This window comes from Hemibagrus wyckioides, linkage group LG22, assembly GCF_019097595.1.
Source record: "Hemibagrus wyckioides isolate EC202008001 linkage group LG22, SWU_Hwy_1.0, whole genome shotgun sequence".
In the NCBI taxonomy this organism is placed as follows: domain Eukaryota; kingdom Metazoa; phylum Chordata; class Actinopteri; order Siluriformes; family Bagridae; genus Hemibagrus; species Hemibagrus wyckioides.
This window is the reverse complement of record NC_080731.1, coordinates 600,907-618,240: the sequence shown is the minus strand read 5'-3', so window position 1 is coordinate 618,240 and position 17,334 is coordinate 600,907. Positions and strand designations below refer to the sequence as shown.

At 41.5% G+C, this 17,334-nt stretch overlaps 1 protein-coding gene across 3 annotated transcripts in view; it reads left to right on the top strand.

Annotated features, from left to right (window-relative positions):
* chfr (checkpoint with forkhead and ring finger domains, E3 ubiquitin protein ligase) overlaps positions 1-16,873 on the top strand; it is an 18,354-nt gene extending 1,481 nt beyond the window's left edge. Inside the window, exons 2-18 of one of the 3 annotated variants that reach the window (XM_058375000.1) lie at positions 402-577; positions 4,334-4,433; positions 4,641-4,750; positions 5,407-5,466; positions 5,868-6,041; positions 6,457-6,558; positions 8,592-8,748; positions 8,838-8,992; positions 9,377-9,539; positions 9,631-9,767; positions 10,065-10,178; positions 10,405-10,488; positions 10,693-10,763; positions 10,979-11,066; positions 11,478-11,585; positions 11,677-11,749; positions 11,957-16,873. In XM_058375000.1, the coding sequence (XP_058230983.1) occupies positions 445-577; positions 4,334-4,433; positions 4,641-4,750; positions 5,407-5,466; positions 5,868-6,041; positions 6,457-6,558; positions 8,592-8,748; positions 8,838-8,992; positions 9,377-9,539; positions 9,631-9,767; positions 10,065-10,178; positions 10,405-10,488; positions 10,693-10,763; positions 10,979-11,066; positions 11,478-11,585; positions 11,677-11,749; positions 11,957-11,999 (1,872 nt within the window). In that variant the 5' untranslated portion in view covers positions 402-444 and the 3' untranslated portion in view covers positions 12,000-16,873. Of the gene's footprint in view, positions 1-401; positions 578-4,333; positions 4,434-4,640; positions 4,751-5,406; positions 5,467-5,867; positions 6,042-6,456; positions 6,559-8,591; positions 8,749-8,837; positions 8,993-9,376; positions 9,540-9,630; positions 9,768-10,061; positions 10,179-10,404; positions 10,489-10,692; positions 10,764-10,978; positions 11,067-11,477; positions 11,586-11,676; positions 11,750-11,956 lie in introns of all 3 variants that reach the window. The other 2 variants (XM_058374999.1, XM_058375001.1) reach the window with 2 other exon arrangements.
* Positions 16,874-17,334: the final 461 nt, after the last annotated feature.

Sequence of the window (17,334 nt, the reverse complement as noted above, 5' to 3'; positions counted from 1 at the left end):
ACAGACAGGAAGTGTAGACAAATGGAAGGATACAACAGACACATTGGAACAGAGAGCTTAATAAAGAGGACAGTAAAATGGACAGACAGACAGAAAAGTAGACAGACAGTAAAATGGACAGACAGAGACAGACAGTAAAATTGATAGACAGACAGAGACAGATACAGTAAAATGGACAGACAGACAGTAAAATGGACAGACAGACAGACTTTAGAGTAATTTTTTTTGCTGATTTTTTCCACATTAAATAGAGTTTTTGTTGCTCTTCTGTAATTCTGGTTTATTTTAGTGTTGTTTATAAGTGTCAGAAACATAAATCTGGAGGTGGGTCAGATGGTGAGTGTGTAGTGTGTGTAATAGGGTAGTAAAGTGTGTGTGACGTGATTGTTCCTGCGCTGTAGATGACTTGATGTGTGGAGACAGAGAGTAGAGAGAGAGAGAAGGATGGAGAGAACAGATGGAGTGAGAGTGGAGCAGCAGCAGGCATGGGGGAAACTGGTACGAGTCGGAGCGTCGACAGAATCAGCGCTCACCCTGTTACTGGTCAATAAAGAGTGTACTGTGGGGCGGAGGAAAGGTGGGTGTGTTACTGTTACCATCATCTGTACTATTACTGTCCATATATATATATATATATACGCACACACACTATATTGCCAAAAGTATTCGCTCACCCATCCAAATAATCAGAATCAGGTGTTCCAATCACTTCCATGGCCACAGGTGTATAAAATCAAGCACCTAGGCATGCAGACTGTTTTTACAAACATTTGTGAAAGAATGGGTCGCTCTCAGGAGCTCAGTGAATTCCAGCGTGGAACTGTGATAGGATGCCACCTGTGCAACAAATCCAGTCGTGAAATTTCCTCGCTCCTAAATATTCCACAGTCAACTGTCAGCTGTATTATAAGAACGTGGAAGTGTTTGGGAACGACAGCAACTCAGCCACGAAGTGGTAGGCCACGTAAACTGACGGAGCGGGGGCAGCGGATGCTGAGGCGCATAGTGCGAAGAGGTCGCCAACTTTCTGCAGAGTCAATCGCTACAGACCTCCAAACTTCATGTGGCCTTCAGATGAGCTCAAGAACAGTGCGCAGAGAGCTTCATGGAATGGGTTTCCATGGCCGAGCAGCTGCCTCCAAGCCATACATCACCAAGTGCAATGCAAAGCGTCGGATGCAGTGGTGTAAAGCACGCCGCCACTGGACTCTAGAGCAGTGGAGAGCCGTTCTCTGGAGTGACCAATCGCGCTTCTCCATCTGGCAATCTGATGGACGAGTCTGGGTTTGGCGGTTGCCAGGAGAACGGTACTTGTCTGACTGCATTGTGCCAAGTGTAAAGTTTGGTGGAGGGGGGATTATGGTGTGGGGTTGTTTTTCAGGAGCTGGGCTTGGCCCCTTAGTTCCAGTGAAAGGAACTCTGAATGCTTCAGCATACCAAGACATTTTGGACAATTCCATGCTCCCAACTTTGTGGGAACAGTTTGGAGCTGGCCCCTTCCTCTTCCAACATGACTGCACACCAGTGACCAAAGCAAGGTCCATAAAGACATGGATGACAGAGTCTGGTGTGGAGGAACTTGACTGGCCTGCACAGAGTCCTGACCTCAACCCGATAGAACACCTTTGGGATGAATTAGAGCGGAGACTGAGAGCCAGACCTTCTCGTCCAACATCAGTGTGTGACCTCACAAATGCGCTTCTGGAAGAATGGTCAAAAATTCCCATAAACACACTCCTAAACCTTGTGGACAGCCTTCCCAGAAGAGTTGAAGCTGTTATAGCTGCAAAGGGTGGACCGACGTCATATTGAACCCTATGGATTAGGAATGGGATGTCACTTAAGTTCATATGCGAGTCAAGGCAGGTGAGAGAATACTTTTGGCAATATAGTGTGTGTGTGTGTATATATATATATATATATATGACTATACTCTACCACTGTGATATACGTCACATTACTATACTGTACCTGTAGTCCTAAGAATCATACAGTACATTTACTCACATCTCATACTACACTGTACTGCTAAATCACCTCGTACTATTACTCCACCACACAGTAATGTAGCATTAATATCCCACTTAATCACACTGTACAGTTATCACACGTTACTATACTACACCCATACTCTCCCACCTTACACTGCTGTACTCTACACTATAATGCAGTGTTACTCTACCACATACCATACTACACTACTGCTGTTCCACTTCATCCTACTATATTACTATACTATTCTACACTATACTATACTACGCTATACTATACTATACTACACTACGCTATACTACACTATACTATACTACACTACGCTATACTACACTACACTACGCTATACTACACTATACTATACTACACTACGCTATACTACACTACACTACGCTATACTACACTATACTATACTACACTATACTATACTACACTACGCTATACTACACTATACTATACTACACTATACTATACTACACTACGCTATACTACACTATACTATACTACACTACGCTATACTACACTATACTATACTACACTATACTATACTACACTACGCTATACTACACTATACTATACTACACTACACTACGCTATACTACACTACACTACGCTATACTACACTACACTACGCTATACTACACTATACTATACTACACTACACTACGCTATACTACTCTATACTATACTACACTATACTACGTTATACTATACTACACTACGCTATACTACACTATACTACACTACACTACGCTATACTACACTATACTATACTACACTACACTATACTACACTACGCTATACTATACTATACTACACTACACTATACTACACTATACTATACTACACTACGCTATACTACACTATACTATACTACACTATACTATACTACACTACACTATACTACACTACACTATACTACACTATACTATACTACGCTACGCTATACTACACTATACTACACTATACTACACTACACTACGCTATACTACACTATACTATACTACACTACACTATACTACACTACGCTATACTACACTATACTATACTACACTACGCTATACTACACTACGCTATACTACACTATACTATACTACGCTACACTCACTCCACCTCGTCATATTACCATTTGACAGCATACTGTACTTTTACTGCACCACATAATGATCTGTCGGTCTTCCCCACCACACTGTACACTCTCTACACCTCTTCATCATAACACTTCATCATCACAGCCCTGAGGTCAGCTCTACACTAATACGCTCTATAGTATTAGAAGTGTAAATAGTGTGGGAGCTTCTTTGATCTTCTTGAGTATTTTTGACACATGCTTATTAGGCAGTCTGTTTTCCCAGTGGAATGTTCTAGCATCTCTGAAGCCGTGTCTGGACATTATTCAGCACACAAAGCCCTCTTTAGTTCTAAACCTAGAGAAAGCCCAGTGCCGATGACAAAAGGAGTGTATAGAGCTCATGCGTGTCGAATATTAAGTAGGGCTTTGTGTCTGTCTGCTCCTAAAGCACTTTAATGTCTGATTCCCAGCATGCTGTGAGCTCTTATTCACGTCATACATCTGCTCCTCAGTTACCTCTCTTTATTCACTCACTTACACATTTCTACTGGAAAGACATAAATGATATTTACGCTATTCAGGAGTTGCACACTTCTGAATATTTGCACAAGTCTGAAATATTTTGCCATATTTAATAATAATTTAATAATAAGGCTGAGCAATATGATAAGATCACAAATAAGACCAATATCCTGTTCAGTTCTCTAAAAACTTTATTTTGCATTTACTGAATGTTCTTTATGAATTATAATTAATGAACAATTATAAACTCTGTAAAAAGTTAATCTCATAAATAGCACAGAGTTTTTCAGAAGAATAAATAAAATATTAAAAATTACATGAGAAATATTCTTCCGTTTTAAGTGTGAAATCATTTGTTAAAGAAAATGGTGTTTTGACATGTTTTAAAATGTTATTGTACTAATTATATATGTACATAAATCTATAAATGTTTCAATATGAGGTGTTAAATGTGTTATTATTAATGTTATTAATTTAATAATAAATATTAATATTAAATATTTAAACGTTAAATAATAAAACTGATTTGAATTAGTTTTCAGGCTTTTGATTTTTTTTATTTAAGCTGTTAATTGTATTTATACATTTTATTTGTTTGTTTGTACATGTATGATGTTACAATAGGTAATTTATTTTTTAATTAGAATGGATTAAAAAATCTAAGCATACTTATTTTTAATAATAATAATTTATTATTAATAATAATATTAATAATAATAATAATAATTATAAAGGTTGTGTTTGCAGGCTGTGATTTGTCGTTTCCTGCCAGTAAACTGGTGTCAGGTGACCACTGTAAAATCACACAGGATCAGGGGTCAGGACAGGTGTGGCTCGAGGACACCAGGTGAGACGCTGTTATCACCCTAAAGATAATTATTTTTCTACCACATCACATCCCCTTGTGTTTAATCACCAATCAGAGTGCAGGATTCAGTAGTGCTGAACAGCACTTTTAATGAGTTGTGTTAATTCAAATCTATTAGCAAAGTGTTTAGAAATCACATTAAATGGATTAAAGCTTTGTTCATTAGTTCTTGTTTGTTTTCTGCAGCACTAATGGGACGGTGATAAACATGTCCAAACTGGTGAAGAGACAGAGCCACTTACTGCAGAGCGGCGATGTTATCTACTTTGTGTACAGGAAGAGTGAACCTGAGCAGAGTAAGACACTTCGTTACTGACTTTAACTCCTCCCACTTCCTGTTCATTTAGTCTCCTTCATGACTGCTGGAGTGAAACACAGTGTAACTGGATTTGTGGTGATGGTTTAAAATAAATTAATAATTCAAAATTAAATAATTTTTATTTAATGCTATGTAAATGAATAGGAGCAAACCTACAGTATGTATTATAAAAACACTGTAAAGAGTCATGAATATACTATATTGTAGTGTGGGAACAGTTTGGGGATGACCCCTTCCTGTTCCAACATGACTGTACACCAGTGACCAAAGCAAGGTCCATAAAGACATGGATGAGTGAGTTTGGTGTGGAGGAACTTGACTGTCCTGTACAGAGTCCTGACCTCAACCCCATAGAACACCTTTGGGATGAATTAGAGCAGAGACTGTGAGACAGACCTTCTCGTCCAACATCAGTGCCTGACCTCACAAATGCGCTTCTGGAAGAATGGTCAAAAATTCCCATAAACACACTCCTAAACCTTGTGGAAAGCCTTCCCAGAAGAGTTGAAGCTGTTATAGCTGCAAAGGGGTGGGACAACTCCATATTACATTCATGTGCATGTAAAGGCAGATGTCCCAAAACCTTTGGTAATATAGTGTATTATAATTGTATTCATGGGTTTTTTTTTCCAGACATTGCATATGTGTATCACTCAATGACTCCTTCACACTCAGACTCTCAGGATACTGAAGGTGAATATTATTATTATTATTATTATTAGAGTAAAGGTTAGTGTAAGGAATAACAGACTCTGTACCAGGCTGTTGTATAAAAATAATGCAGTAGTTCCACTTATATCACAGACATTTATCTCCTGTACCGTGCTTTACTTCATTAATAAATTGAACGTTGTACATTTTAACAGACTAGTTCCTGCTCTCATGGCAGAAAGATCTCGGACTATAATGATACAAGTTATTGTCCTGAAAAATTATTACACATTAATTAACCTGTCGTTATTATAAATGAATAATGTTGTTATGATTGTCATCCCTTCACCTCCACTATCTCTGCTGGCATGTGCTGCAGGCGGAGTTTCAGTGTTTGTGTTGGTTTTTGTTTGTTTATTTATTTATTTGTTTGTTTGTTTTAGAGTTAAACTCTTCAGAGCTGATGGAGAGGATCGATCCGGATGTTGATCCCGCTCCTGTGGAACCTGTTACACTCCCATTCGTACCACAGGAGATGAAGATCAGACCTGCCTTTGAGGAATCTCAACCATCTACATCCTACAACATCGCCAAGACAACAACACACACTGGAACAGGTCAGCGTACACACACACACACACACACACACAATCACACTGGACCAGGTCAGATTTTACACACACACACACACACACACACAATCACACTGGACCAGGTCAGATTTTACACACACACACACACACACACACAATCACACTGGACCAGGTCAGATTTTACACACATACTAAACACACACACACACTGGAACAGGTCAGATTACACACACACTGGAACAGGTCAGATTACACACACACTGGAACAGGTCAGATTACACACACACTGGAACAGGTCAGATTTTACACACACACTGGAACAGGTCAGATTTTACACACACACTGGAACAGGTCAGATTTTACACACACACTGGAACAGGTCAGATTTTACACACACACACACACACTGAAAGTTTTCAGCTGCTCTTTTGATCTGCAGGGTTTAGTGAGGTGAGGTCAGTACAGTCTTCAGTGAAGCGCCCGGATGGAGAGAGTGAGATAGACGAGTGTGTGCAGCCTGAGAGGAAGAGACAGAAAACAGGTGAGTGTCACTTCAGAGAATTAGGAGATTACACAAGATTACATTTTCCTCCAAATAATTTCTTTTTTACTATTACACCAGAACACAGAGGCTAATGTAATGTCTGCAACGCCACTTATAGTATACAGTATAACATTCTTTGTATGTGTGTAAACTACATTGTGTATTTAATAGTTTTTATATGATCACTGCGTCTCTATGATGTGTGTCACTGTGTCACTGCGTCTCTATGATGTCTGCGTCACTGTGTCACTGCGTCTCTATGATGTCTGCGTCACTGTGTCACTGCGTCTCTATGATGTCTGTGTCACTGCGTCTCTATGATGTCTGTGTCACTGTGTCACTGCGTCTCTATGATGTCTGTGTCACTGTGCCTGCGTCACTGCGTCTCTATGATGTCTGTGGCACTGTGTCTGCGTCACTGCGTCTGTGGCACTGCGTCTCTATGATGTCTGTGGCTCTGTGTCACTGTGTCTGTCACTGCGTCTCTATGATGTCTGTGGCACTGTGTCTGTGGCTCTGTGGCACTGCGTCTCTATGATGTCTGTGGCACTGCGTCTCTGATGTCTGTGGCACTGTGTCTGTGTCACTGACTGCGTCTCTATGATGTCTGTGTCTGCGTCACTGCGTCTGCGTCACTGCGTCTCTATGATGTCTGTGTCACTGTGTTTGTCACTGCGTCTCTATGATGTCTGTGTCACTGTGTCTGTGTCACTGCGTCTCTATGATGTCTCTGTCACTGCGTCTGTATGATGTCTGTGGCACTGTGACTGCGTCTCTATGATGTCTGTGTCGCTGCGTTTGTCACTGCGTCTCTATGATGTCTCTGTCACTGCGTCTGTATGATGTCTGTGGCACTGTGTCTGTGGCACTGTGTCTCTATGATGTCTCTGTCACTGCGTCTGTATGATGTCTGTGGCACTGTGTCTGTGGCACTGCGTCTCTATGATTTGTCTGTCACTGCGTCTCTATGATGTCTGTGTCACTGTGTCTGTCACTGCATCTCCAAGATGTCTGTGTCACTGTGTCTGTCACTGCATCTCCAAGATGTCTGTGTCACTGTGTCTGTCAATGTGTCTCTGATGTCTGTGGCACTGTGTCTGTGTCACTTTGTCTCTGTCACTGCGTCTCTATGATGGCTGTGGCACTGTGTCTCTGTCATTGCGTCTCTATGATGTCTAGCACTGTGTCTCTGACACTGCGTCTCTGTGATGTCTCTGTCACTGCGTCTCTGTGATGTGTCATTGTGTCTCTGTCACTGCGTCTGTCACTGCATCTCTATGATGTCTCTGTCACCGTGTCTCTATGATGTCTGTGTCACTGCATCTGTCACTGCGCCTCTGTCACTGTGTCTCTATGATGTCTGTGGCACTGTGTCTCTATGGTGTCTCTGTCACGGTGTCTCTGTCACTGCGTCTCTATGATGTCTGTGGCACTGTGTCTGTCACTGCGTCTCTATGATGTCTGTGGCACTGTGTCTCTGTCACTGTCTCTGTCATTGTGTCTGTCACTGTCTCTATGATGTCTCTGTCACTGTGTCTCTCTCTCTGTCACTATGCCTCTATAATGTCTCTGTCACTGTGTCTGTCACTGTGTCTCTCTCTCTGTCACTGTCTCTATGATGTCTGTCACTGTGTTTCTCTCTCTCTGTCACAGTGTCTGTGTCTCTGTCACTATGTCTCTATAATGTCTCTGTCACTGTGTCTCTCTCTCTCTCACTAGGTCTCTGTCACTGTGTCTCTCTCTCTCACTAAGTGTCTGTCACTGTGTCTCTCTCTCCGTCACTATGTCTCTGTCACTGTCTTTGTGTCTCTGTCACAGTGTCTCTGTCACTGTGTCTCTATTATGTCTCTATCACTGTCACTGTGTCTGTCACTGTTACTGTCTCTCTGTCTGTGTTACTGTCTGTCTGTGTCTGTCTGTCTGTGTCTCTGTCACTGTCTCTCTGTCTGTGTGTGTCTCTCTGTCTGTGTCTCTGTCTCTTTGGTGTTCTGCTCATGTCTTGAGGTTTTTTCCCTATGTTCCTCTGACAGATGATCCGTACGTGGTTTATCCGGCTGTGGGAGAACCTCACACTCCTGCAGAACTTCCTAAATCCGGGAAGGACAGAGGAAAAGGAATCAAAGCGGATAAAATGGAGGAATCTCTCACCTGCATCATCTGTCAGGATTTGCTGTATGACTGTGTCAGGTACAGTTTATCCCGGAGTTACAGCATGAAGTCATGTTCCAGCATGGGTTTGACTGTGTGTGTGTGTGTGTGTGTGTGTGTGTGTGTAGTCTGCAGCCCTGTATGCACACGTTCTGTGCAGCTTGTTACTCTGGGTGGATGGAGCGTTCCTCTCTCTGTCCCACCTGCCGCTGTCCAGTGGAGAGAATTCGCAAAAACCACATCCTCAACAACCTGGTTGAGGCATACCTGCTTCAGCACCCTGGTATACACACACACACACACACACACACACACACTACTGGAAGCTGTTCCACTAAATGTTGGAGCATGGCTATGGGGATTCATGGAGGGTCATTCGGCTACAAGAGCATTGGTGAGGTCAGGGCAGTAGTGGCTCAAGTTGTCAAGGCTCCGAGTTGTTGATCAAAAGGTCAGGGTTCAAACCTCAAAATGCCACTGATGAAGAATGAGGAGGTCTGGGGTGCAGTTAGTGTTCCAGTTCATCCCAAAGGAGGTCAGTGGGGTTGAGTCAGAGTCAGGACACTCCAGTTTGTCCAGTCCAACCTTCACACACACACACCATGTCTGCATGGAGCTGTTATGACATATCAAAATTATATTTATTATTTGTGTGTGTGTGTAACAGAGAAGTGCCGCAGTGAGGAGGACATACGCAGCATGGACGCTCGTAACAAGATCACGCAGGACATGCTGCAGCCCAAAGTGGAGCGATATTTCTCTGATGAAGAAGGAAGCTCTGATTATCTGTTTGAACTGTCTGATAACGACAGCGACACGTCTGATCTCAGGTAACTCATCACATGCTAATTAGATCCTGTTTATATTTACTGAGAATAAAATGATGTGAAGTTTCTGAGCTTTGTGTTGTCGTGTCTGCAGTCAGCCATACATGACGTGCAGACAGTGTCCGGGATATAAAAAGGACTTTAGCCCCGCCCCCTGGATCTGCGGCTCCACCGGTGACACGGGTCCGACACCTGGAGACGGACCGTCCACATCCTCAGACACCTGCACAGGTAGTGGCACAGGATTATAGGGAGCTTATGTAAATGTGAGGGTCATAGGATTAGGAGGGTGTGGTTTTGGAAATCATTTGGTGGTGACCTGGGGTCAGCAAAGGTCAAGCGTGGATTAAATCTAATCTCAGCCAATCAGAAATAGATTTCTTTTCATTTCAGTCACAAGCAAGCTAGATAACTTGTTTAGTTTGTGATTATCAGATGTAACTTATGCTCCGCCCTCATTAACATTAATTAACATTAACATAAATGTTTATCTGACCCTCTGCTCCGTTTCATGACTTCACTCAGAAGCTCAGGAGTTCACCTGTCCCTCTCATGGCAGTCACCTGATCTGCACCTGCTGTTTACAGCCAATGCCTGATCGCAGAGCAGAGCATGTTGGCACAAACTCCTCCCCCCAGCACTGTGAGTGACCCACCCAACTGTCAACCACACACACACACACACACACACACACACACTTCGGCACTTGTGTCAAGTATGTAATGTTTTCAGAATCAGGTTTATTGCCCAAGAATGTTTTGCACACAAGGAACACGGTGGCATCTGATTGGTTCTGTACTGCCCACAGTGTGATCTGATTGGTGCCGAACACTGACACTGGCAGAACTCACTTCCTGTTTCTCCTTAGGTTTGGTGTGTCAGAGGCCATTCTGTCACCTGTACTGGGGCTGCCAGCGAATCGGGTGTCAGGGCTGCTTGGCACGCTTTAGGGGTAAGTCTCTGATTGGTCAGTGTGTTGATGATCTGCTAGTTGCTACTCCTTAATGGAACTTTTATATGCAAGATTATTTATTCATATATTATTTCAAAAACTTGACATGTAAGTGTGTTATTTTTATTATTGGTATTAGTTGTATTAGTATTTTTTTCCTTAAATAAATGTAGTAGTGTTTTTATAGCTACTCTTCTCTAACAGATCTGAATCTGACCGATAAATGTCTGGACGGTGTCCTCAACAACAACCACTACGAGTCTGAAATCCTGCAGGTGAAATAATTAAACAAATTATTTCATTATTCATTTCATTTACATTATACAGCTAATTGATACTTCAGGAGATGTATTCTTCACAGAAATTAAAAAAGGACTGAGGAAAATGTATAGCCTTAAATTTCTGAATTTAATTTAAAAACTTCATACTTTATATAAAGAGTTAATGTATAATAAATATAATTATAAAGTTCCTATTTTTTTGTTATCAGAATTATTTGAGTTCCAGAGGAAAGACGTGGAAGGAGATGCTGCAGGAGGCGCTACAGAGCATGCAGCAAGGCCTCTACCACCTGTCAGGTAACACACACACACACACACACCACCTCATACTAAATGAGCTGTGTTTCTGAGCTCTCTGAGTAATAGTTCCAGGTTATTTTTCTGTTCTGCTCTGAACTGGAGCAACACTAACGGGACATATACTTCACATCACCAGCAGGGGGAGCTAGAGCATTGCTTTAGAGACAGTACAATATCAAATAAAACACTGATATTTATACGAAGTTTATATTCAGAAAAGTATTAATATATCTTACAGTGCTGGGGGTGTGTCTCATCAGGCCAATATTACTTATGTTCAGATGGATGGATGGATGGATGGATTATGCAACAGCTTTGTCATTGCATAGTACAGGTACATACTAGATTCTGGAAGCCACCAATTGCTCACTCACGCTCTGTGTGTGTGTGTGTGTGTGTGTGTGTCAGATTACCGTATCAATGGGAACTCCTTCCTGTGTTACTGCTGTGGACTTCGCTTCTTTAAAGAGCTTGCGTATGCCTACAGAGCTAATGTTCCTGGTGCTGAGCTACCAGGTACACACACACACACACACTCATAAATATATATACACATACATACACACTTACTCCCCTTCTCTCTCCCTAATTCCCCCCCCCCCCCTAGCTGCAGTGACGGTCAGACCGGATTGTTATTGGGGTCGTAATTGCAGAACGCAGATTAAAGCTCATCATGCCATGTAAGAGTCTCTTTGCAGATCTGTATTTTTAGAAATATTTCCAGTTTTTAAACGTCTTGTGTTATTTTGTGTAATTCTTTAATCTCCCAGTAGAGGGAGACAGATACAGATTTCAGTTCTGGATCAATAAGTGGATGTTTTTTAACAGATATACATATACATAATTATTAAATATATATTTTAATATGTTGTGTCTTCCGTTTTCAGGAAATTTAACCACATATGTGAGCAGACACGCTTTAAGAACTGAGGCTGTGTTCTGGATGGTGATGTCACAGCTCTGGATATATATATATATATATATATATATATATATATATATATATATATATATATATATATATATATATATATATATATAATATTCTAATCTTGGTGTTTAACGATATGCAAATCAAATCAGTTTTGAGGGGAAGAGACTGACGGCGCTTTGTAATAGATAGTTTGTAGTTGTTAATCTGCACTTTCTCATGGTGTGATACCAGCAGTCAGACCCGTACCATACCGCGACTGCGTGAAGGCGGAGCTGTCATTAATCAACACTTAATTAAATTTTGTGCCTAATGAGCATGTGCTGATTTCATATATAATCACTTCACTACCAGTTATCATGATCGTTATTACACTAATTATCTTCATTGTTTCCTGGTTTGAGATTCAGCTTTGCTATGCGGTTACTTCTCGTGATGTTGCCTGTTAAATATCACATGTAATATCTCTCAGAAACTTCAGTTATCTCTCAGAAATCTCATTTATTTCTCAGAAATCTGTTGTCTCAGAAATTGGCTTCCAGTCTGAATCTCGAGCTTCCACTGGATTTTTCTTTTCTTTTTTTTGCTGTAATTATTTTCCTGACTATATTATCACTCAGTATTTGTGTTAGATCAGTTTTTCTCTGTCTCTCAGATCAGATAGCAGTCGTGCGCACATGTCCATCTTATCTATCCTATGCATGAGAACAGGCTAAAACAGTCAGGTATTTCTAACACACACACACACACACACACATTACTCATCACCTCAGTCAGCTGCTGCTTTCACGTTCTCCTGCTCTGGAGCTAAAAGCCCATGCAGGTCGCCATATTTCCTCCTTATTTCCTCTTTAGTGATGATGAGTAAGGGCTATTAGGAGTCAGTACTTAACCCAGGTCTCTTTAGGACTGCTGTGTGTTCAGGTAAAGCCATGTGAGAGTAGAGTTTAGTGATGATGCACTCACTACCATCCAGAGTATCCTGAACCTGCACTATTCTTCTATAAAGTGGAGTATATCAGTGTGATCAGTGCAACATAAAATAACCACTGTAAAAGTTTTAGTAGAGTTATTACACACCCTGTGGTCTAGTGTTTGGGACGAAGCCTCGACTTAAAAAAGGCAGATCGATTCCCACACCATTGCACTCGACTTTTCTTTTTTGGATCTCTTCTGCGTCTTATTATTATTATTATTATTATTGTTGTTGTTGTTGTTGTTGTTGTACTTTAATACTACTTGTGGATGGCTGCAGGAAAAGCAGTGACCAGCAGAAGTATATCTGCCCTGTGCTACAGTAATGAGGTGAGGTGATGATGATGAATTACTCCAAAGCCTTATATTATTATACAGCATCCTGTACAGCAATAACACAACTGTACTAAATCATGCAATACAGTTACTGTCCCACAGTATATACTGGACTCTGACTCTTCTGCTGTAGAATATAATACTCATGTTATCAAACTACACTGACCAGGCATAACATTATGACCGCCTGCCTAATGTTGTCAGTCCCCCTTTTGCTGCCCAAACAGCCCTGACCCGTGTATTCTGACACCTTTCCATCATTAACTAATAAAATGAAATAATTATCTTTCTAGCATTAACTTCTTCAGCAATACTGACCACTGCAGACCGGGAACACCCCACAAGAGCTGCAGTTTTGGAGATGCTCTGATCCAGTGGTCTAGCCATCACAATTTGGCCCTTTTGGTCAAACTCGCTCAAATCCTTACGCTTGTCCATTTTTCCTGCTTCTAACATCAACTTTGAGGACAAAATGTTGACTTGCTCCCACCCACTAACTGACCCTCAGTATCATGTTCAGCTCAGGTCTGTGAGTCCGTCCTGTTACTAATCCACACTATAATGTGAGTCCATGCCTCATAGCATACTGTGCTCTTACTGTTTCTGCACCAGCCTGGAGTTTTCAGCCAGACTACCATAAGGTGACAGGAAACAGGAAGCAGATTTAAATTTGCCTCTACAGAAGTAGCAGAGGTATATTTTCTGTGTGCTGACTAAATGGAGAAAGCGTTGCGCTATCAATAATACAATCATGACGAAGCCGGTCATTTTTATCCCCTGTGACCGGTGTGAATCTTTTCAGCCTTATTCGAACTCTTTTCTTTCGCTCTAATGTTGCACTTGAGAAGCCGGTAAGTCTGAGTATTCAGTATTAAACACTTTGAGGCCTTAAGCATTCAGTCCTACAAAAATAAACTGGTGTATCAGTCTTTGTTTGTCTGCTTTGTGTGTAAACAGATCTGTAGAGGAGTTTGATATTTGTTAAGAATAAAAATACCTACAGCATGATTAAAGGTTTCTGTAACCCCCAGAGATCCACCAGTTCTGTCCACTACTCAGAACAGGATTCCACTCTTATTTGGTCATCTTAGCCGGTAGTTATCGAGTCGTTCCCACCGAGCAGAGTCTAGTGAAAGCTAAGATCAGCTGATTATACAGGTGGACTCGGGCTGCTTGATTGGAACAAAAACCCACACTGCCCTGTGTGGATAAGACTGGACAGGAAGGAAGTGTGTTCCTTATGTATTGGAATAAATTGGTCAAGTCTGCATGATAATTGGTTAAAGGCCACACTGGGCATAAATCCAGGTCTATTCAGCTGCGTGGACATTAGGGAGTTTTGGAGTATCCATTTGGGATTGAACAGAGCTTTGTATTCAGATGAAGGAAACTGTCCACATAATAATGACATTTATTACACTTAGAGTTAAAAAGGTTTCGCTCTCATTCTACCTCATCCCAGCTGGAGCAATAGGGTGAAGGAGAATCTCTGTAAACTGTTCAGGTGCTTGAACTATGTGAGTTAAAGGCCTTGAGGAGACGTTGTGCCTCAGTGTATTAGACTAATGTTCTGTAGATGTCTACTATATTGTTTACTGCAGTAATAAAAATGATCAAAATAAAATGTGTCTTTGTGTAAAACAAATTACAAAATTATTAAAAATCTAAACAATCACTGTTCAATAACACACTAATACACTCCTACATCAAACACCAACAACTAGACATGACCCTGACCTGGCCAGTGTTCGGTCATTTACTACTTTAACCAGCGCTGTCTCTCTGCAGTAGCTCTGAGGTGTGATGGTCAGTAGCAGGTGTTTGGACCGTTTCTGTCTCGATCTCACTAACCTGTGGTGTAAATATTAAGAGCCGAGAAAGTCAAATTTTCATCTTAAAATGTGGAAGTGAACGATTTCCAAGCTTTCCATGGGTCCATGACAGACAGGAGAACACTGGATTTTTTCCAGTCACACTTTACAACTTCAGTCAGTTGCTTTACAGGATGTCTTGCACATTCATTATGTACAAAATGTAGCTGCTAGATTTACTGCAATAGGTTTGTAACGTAAGACACAGTCTGGCCCAGTGTCCAGCAGATTCCAGTATATTTTATTGACTGTCAGAAATGGCCTCAACAGCCTCGCATCTCAGCTTTAGAGTGTGACGTTCAGACCAAACTTGTGATCCTGTTTAAAGCTCGATCCCACTGACCACCACCGAGAAGTTGGAGAAGCTCTGAGACCTAAACTTTCACCTGAAAAACACTAAGGCTAGAACCTCTTGGAGTTTTGTACAGTCCAGGACGGAGAGAAGAGTAGTGTCAGCACTGACTCCTCCCACCCCGAGTGGAATTAAAGAGTCTTGTGGCATGGGGGAGGAACGACCTCCTCAGTCTGTCAGTGGAGCAGGGCAGTGACAGCAACCGGTCACTGAAGCTGCTTCTCTGTCTGGAGATGATGTTGTACAGTAGATGCAGTGGATTGTCCATGATGGACAGGAGCCTGCTCAGCATCCTCCTCTCTGCCACTGATGTCAGACTGTCCAGTTCTGAGCCCACAATCGAGCCCGCCTTCCTCACCAGCTTGTCCAGATGTGAGGCGTCCCAGCACACTGCAGAGTAGAAGAGGGCACTCGCCACAACAGTCTGATAGAACATCTGCATCTTCCCCAAATTCAGACTGTGGGTTTCAGGGGTGAAGATACAGACAGCATCATGTTTAATTCTGGACCATCACACTCCAGACACACAGAGATCTGAGGCTCTGTTTACGATTTCTCCAAAATTTAAATCGACTGAAATTCGTCATTTTGAAAATGTTCAGACTATTCTATTGAAACGTCAACATTCTGTTTTGCATTAATAAAAATACTTTAATAAAAGTTAGAAAGTCTTTTTGTAGAAATAACACACTGTTATAATCACACATCAAACTGTACTCTAACTTCTAACTTCACTGTTTTTCCTTCACTGTTGTCCAGATTTATCTTTATACACTGTTAATCTAGTCCTAATTTTACAGTTCCATGAACTCTAGCAGGTCTTTTTCTATGTTATGAAACTGATAGAATTTCTGTTAAGAAACATACTGGAACTTCCTGGACACTGGTCTTCAGATCTCCATTCTGAAGTTTGATGAAGTTTTCTTCTCCCCATCCCGAGGCATACAGAGACTGTGCCGGCTCCAGTGGCATCCGGAGATGGACCGGCTCCAGCCGGGTTCTGCTTGTGAGGATTGGGATATTCAAGCAGCGCTGTGGACAACAACCTCCTTATTGATTTACATAACACTATACACATGCTGTATCTGCATCACACAATTGTCACCCAAATGAGGAGGGGTTCCCTTTTGAGTCTGGTTCCTCTCAAGGTTTCTTCCTCTTACCATCTAAGGGAGTTTTTCCTTGCCACAGTCGCCTCAGTCACCTCAGGCTTGCTCACTTGGGATAACATCTAGGACTGTCTGTCTGTCTGTCTGTTCATGTTTGTTGTTTTCTTATGTCGTTTCTCATGTAAAGCTGCTTTGACACAATGCTCTTTGTTAAAAGTGCTATACAAATAAATTTGAATTGAATTGAATGATCAGACCAAACGTACAAACATAATTCATGGTGTGAATTTGAGGAAGATCAGAAAACCTCAAATTTTCACCAAAACTCCAAGGGGTTAGTCTTTGGGTGAAAATTTTGATGTTCTCAGATCTTCCCCAATTTTACACTAGAGGACACTGAGATCCAGTTGTAGTCAACGGCATGAGTTTGGTTTGAACATCACACTCCAAAGCTGAGACTCTACAAATACTGGTCAGTTTAATATATTGGAATCTGCTGGACACTGGGCCTCAGACCTCAGCTTTGGAGTGTGATGTTCAGACCAGACTTGCACCTCCTCTACAGCTCCATCCCTCTGACCCTCCGAGTGAATTTGGAGAAGATCTGAGAACATCAAATATTTCACCCAAAAAACCTCACTAAGGCTTACCCCTTACCCCGGAGTTTTTTTTAGGGTGAAAAATTGACGTT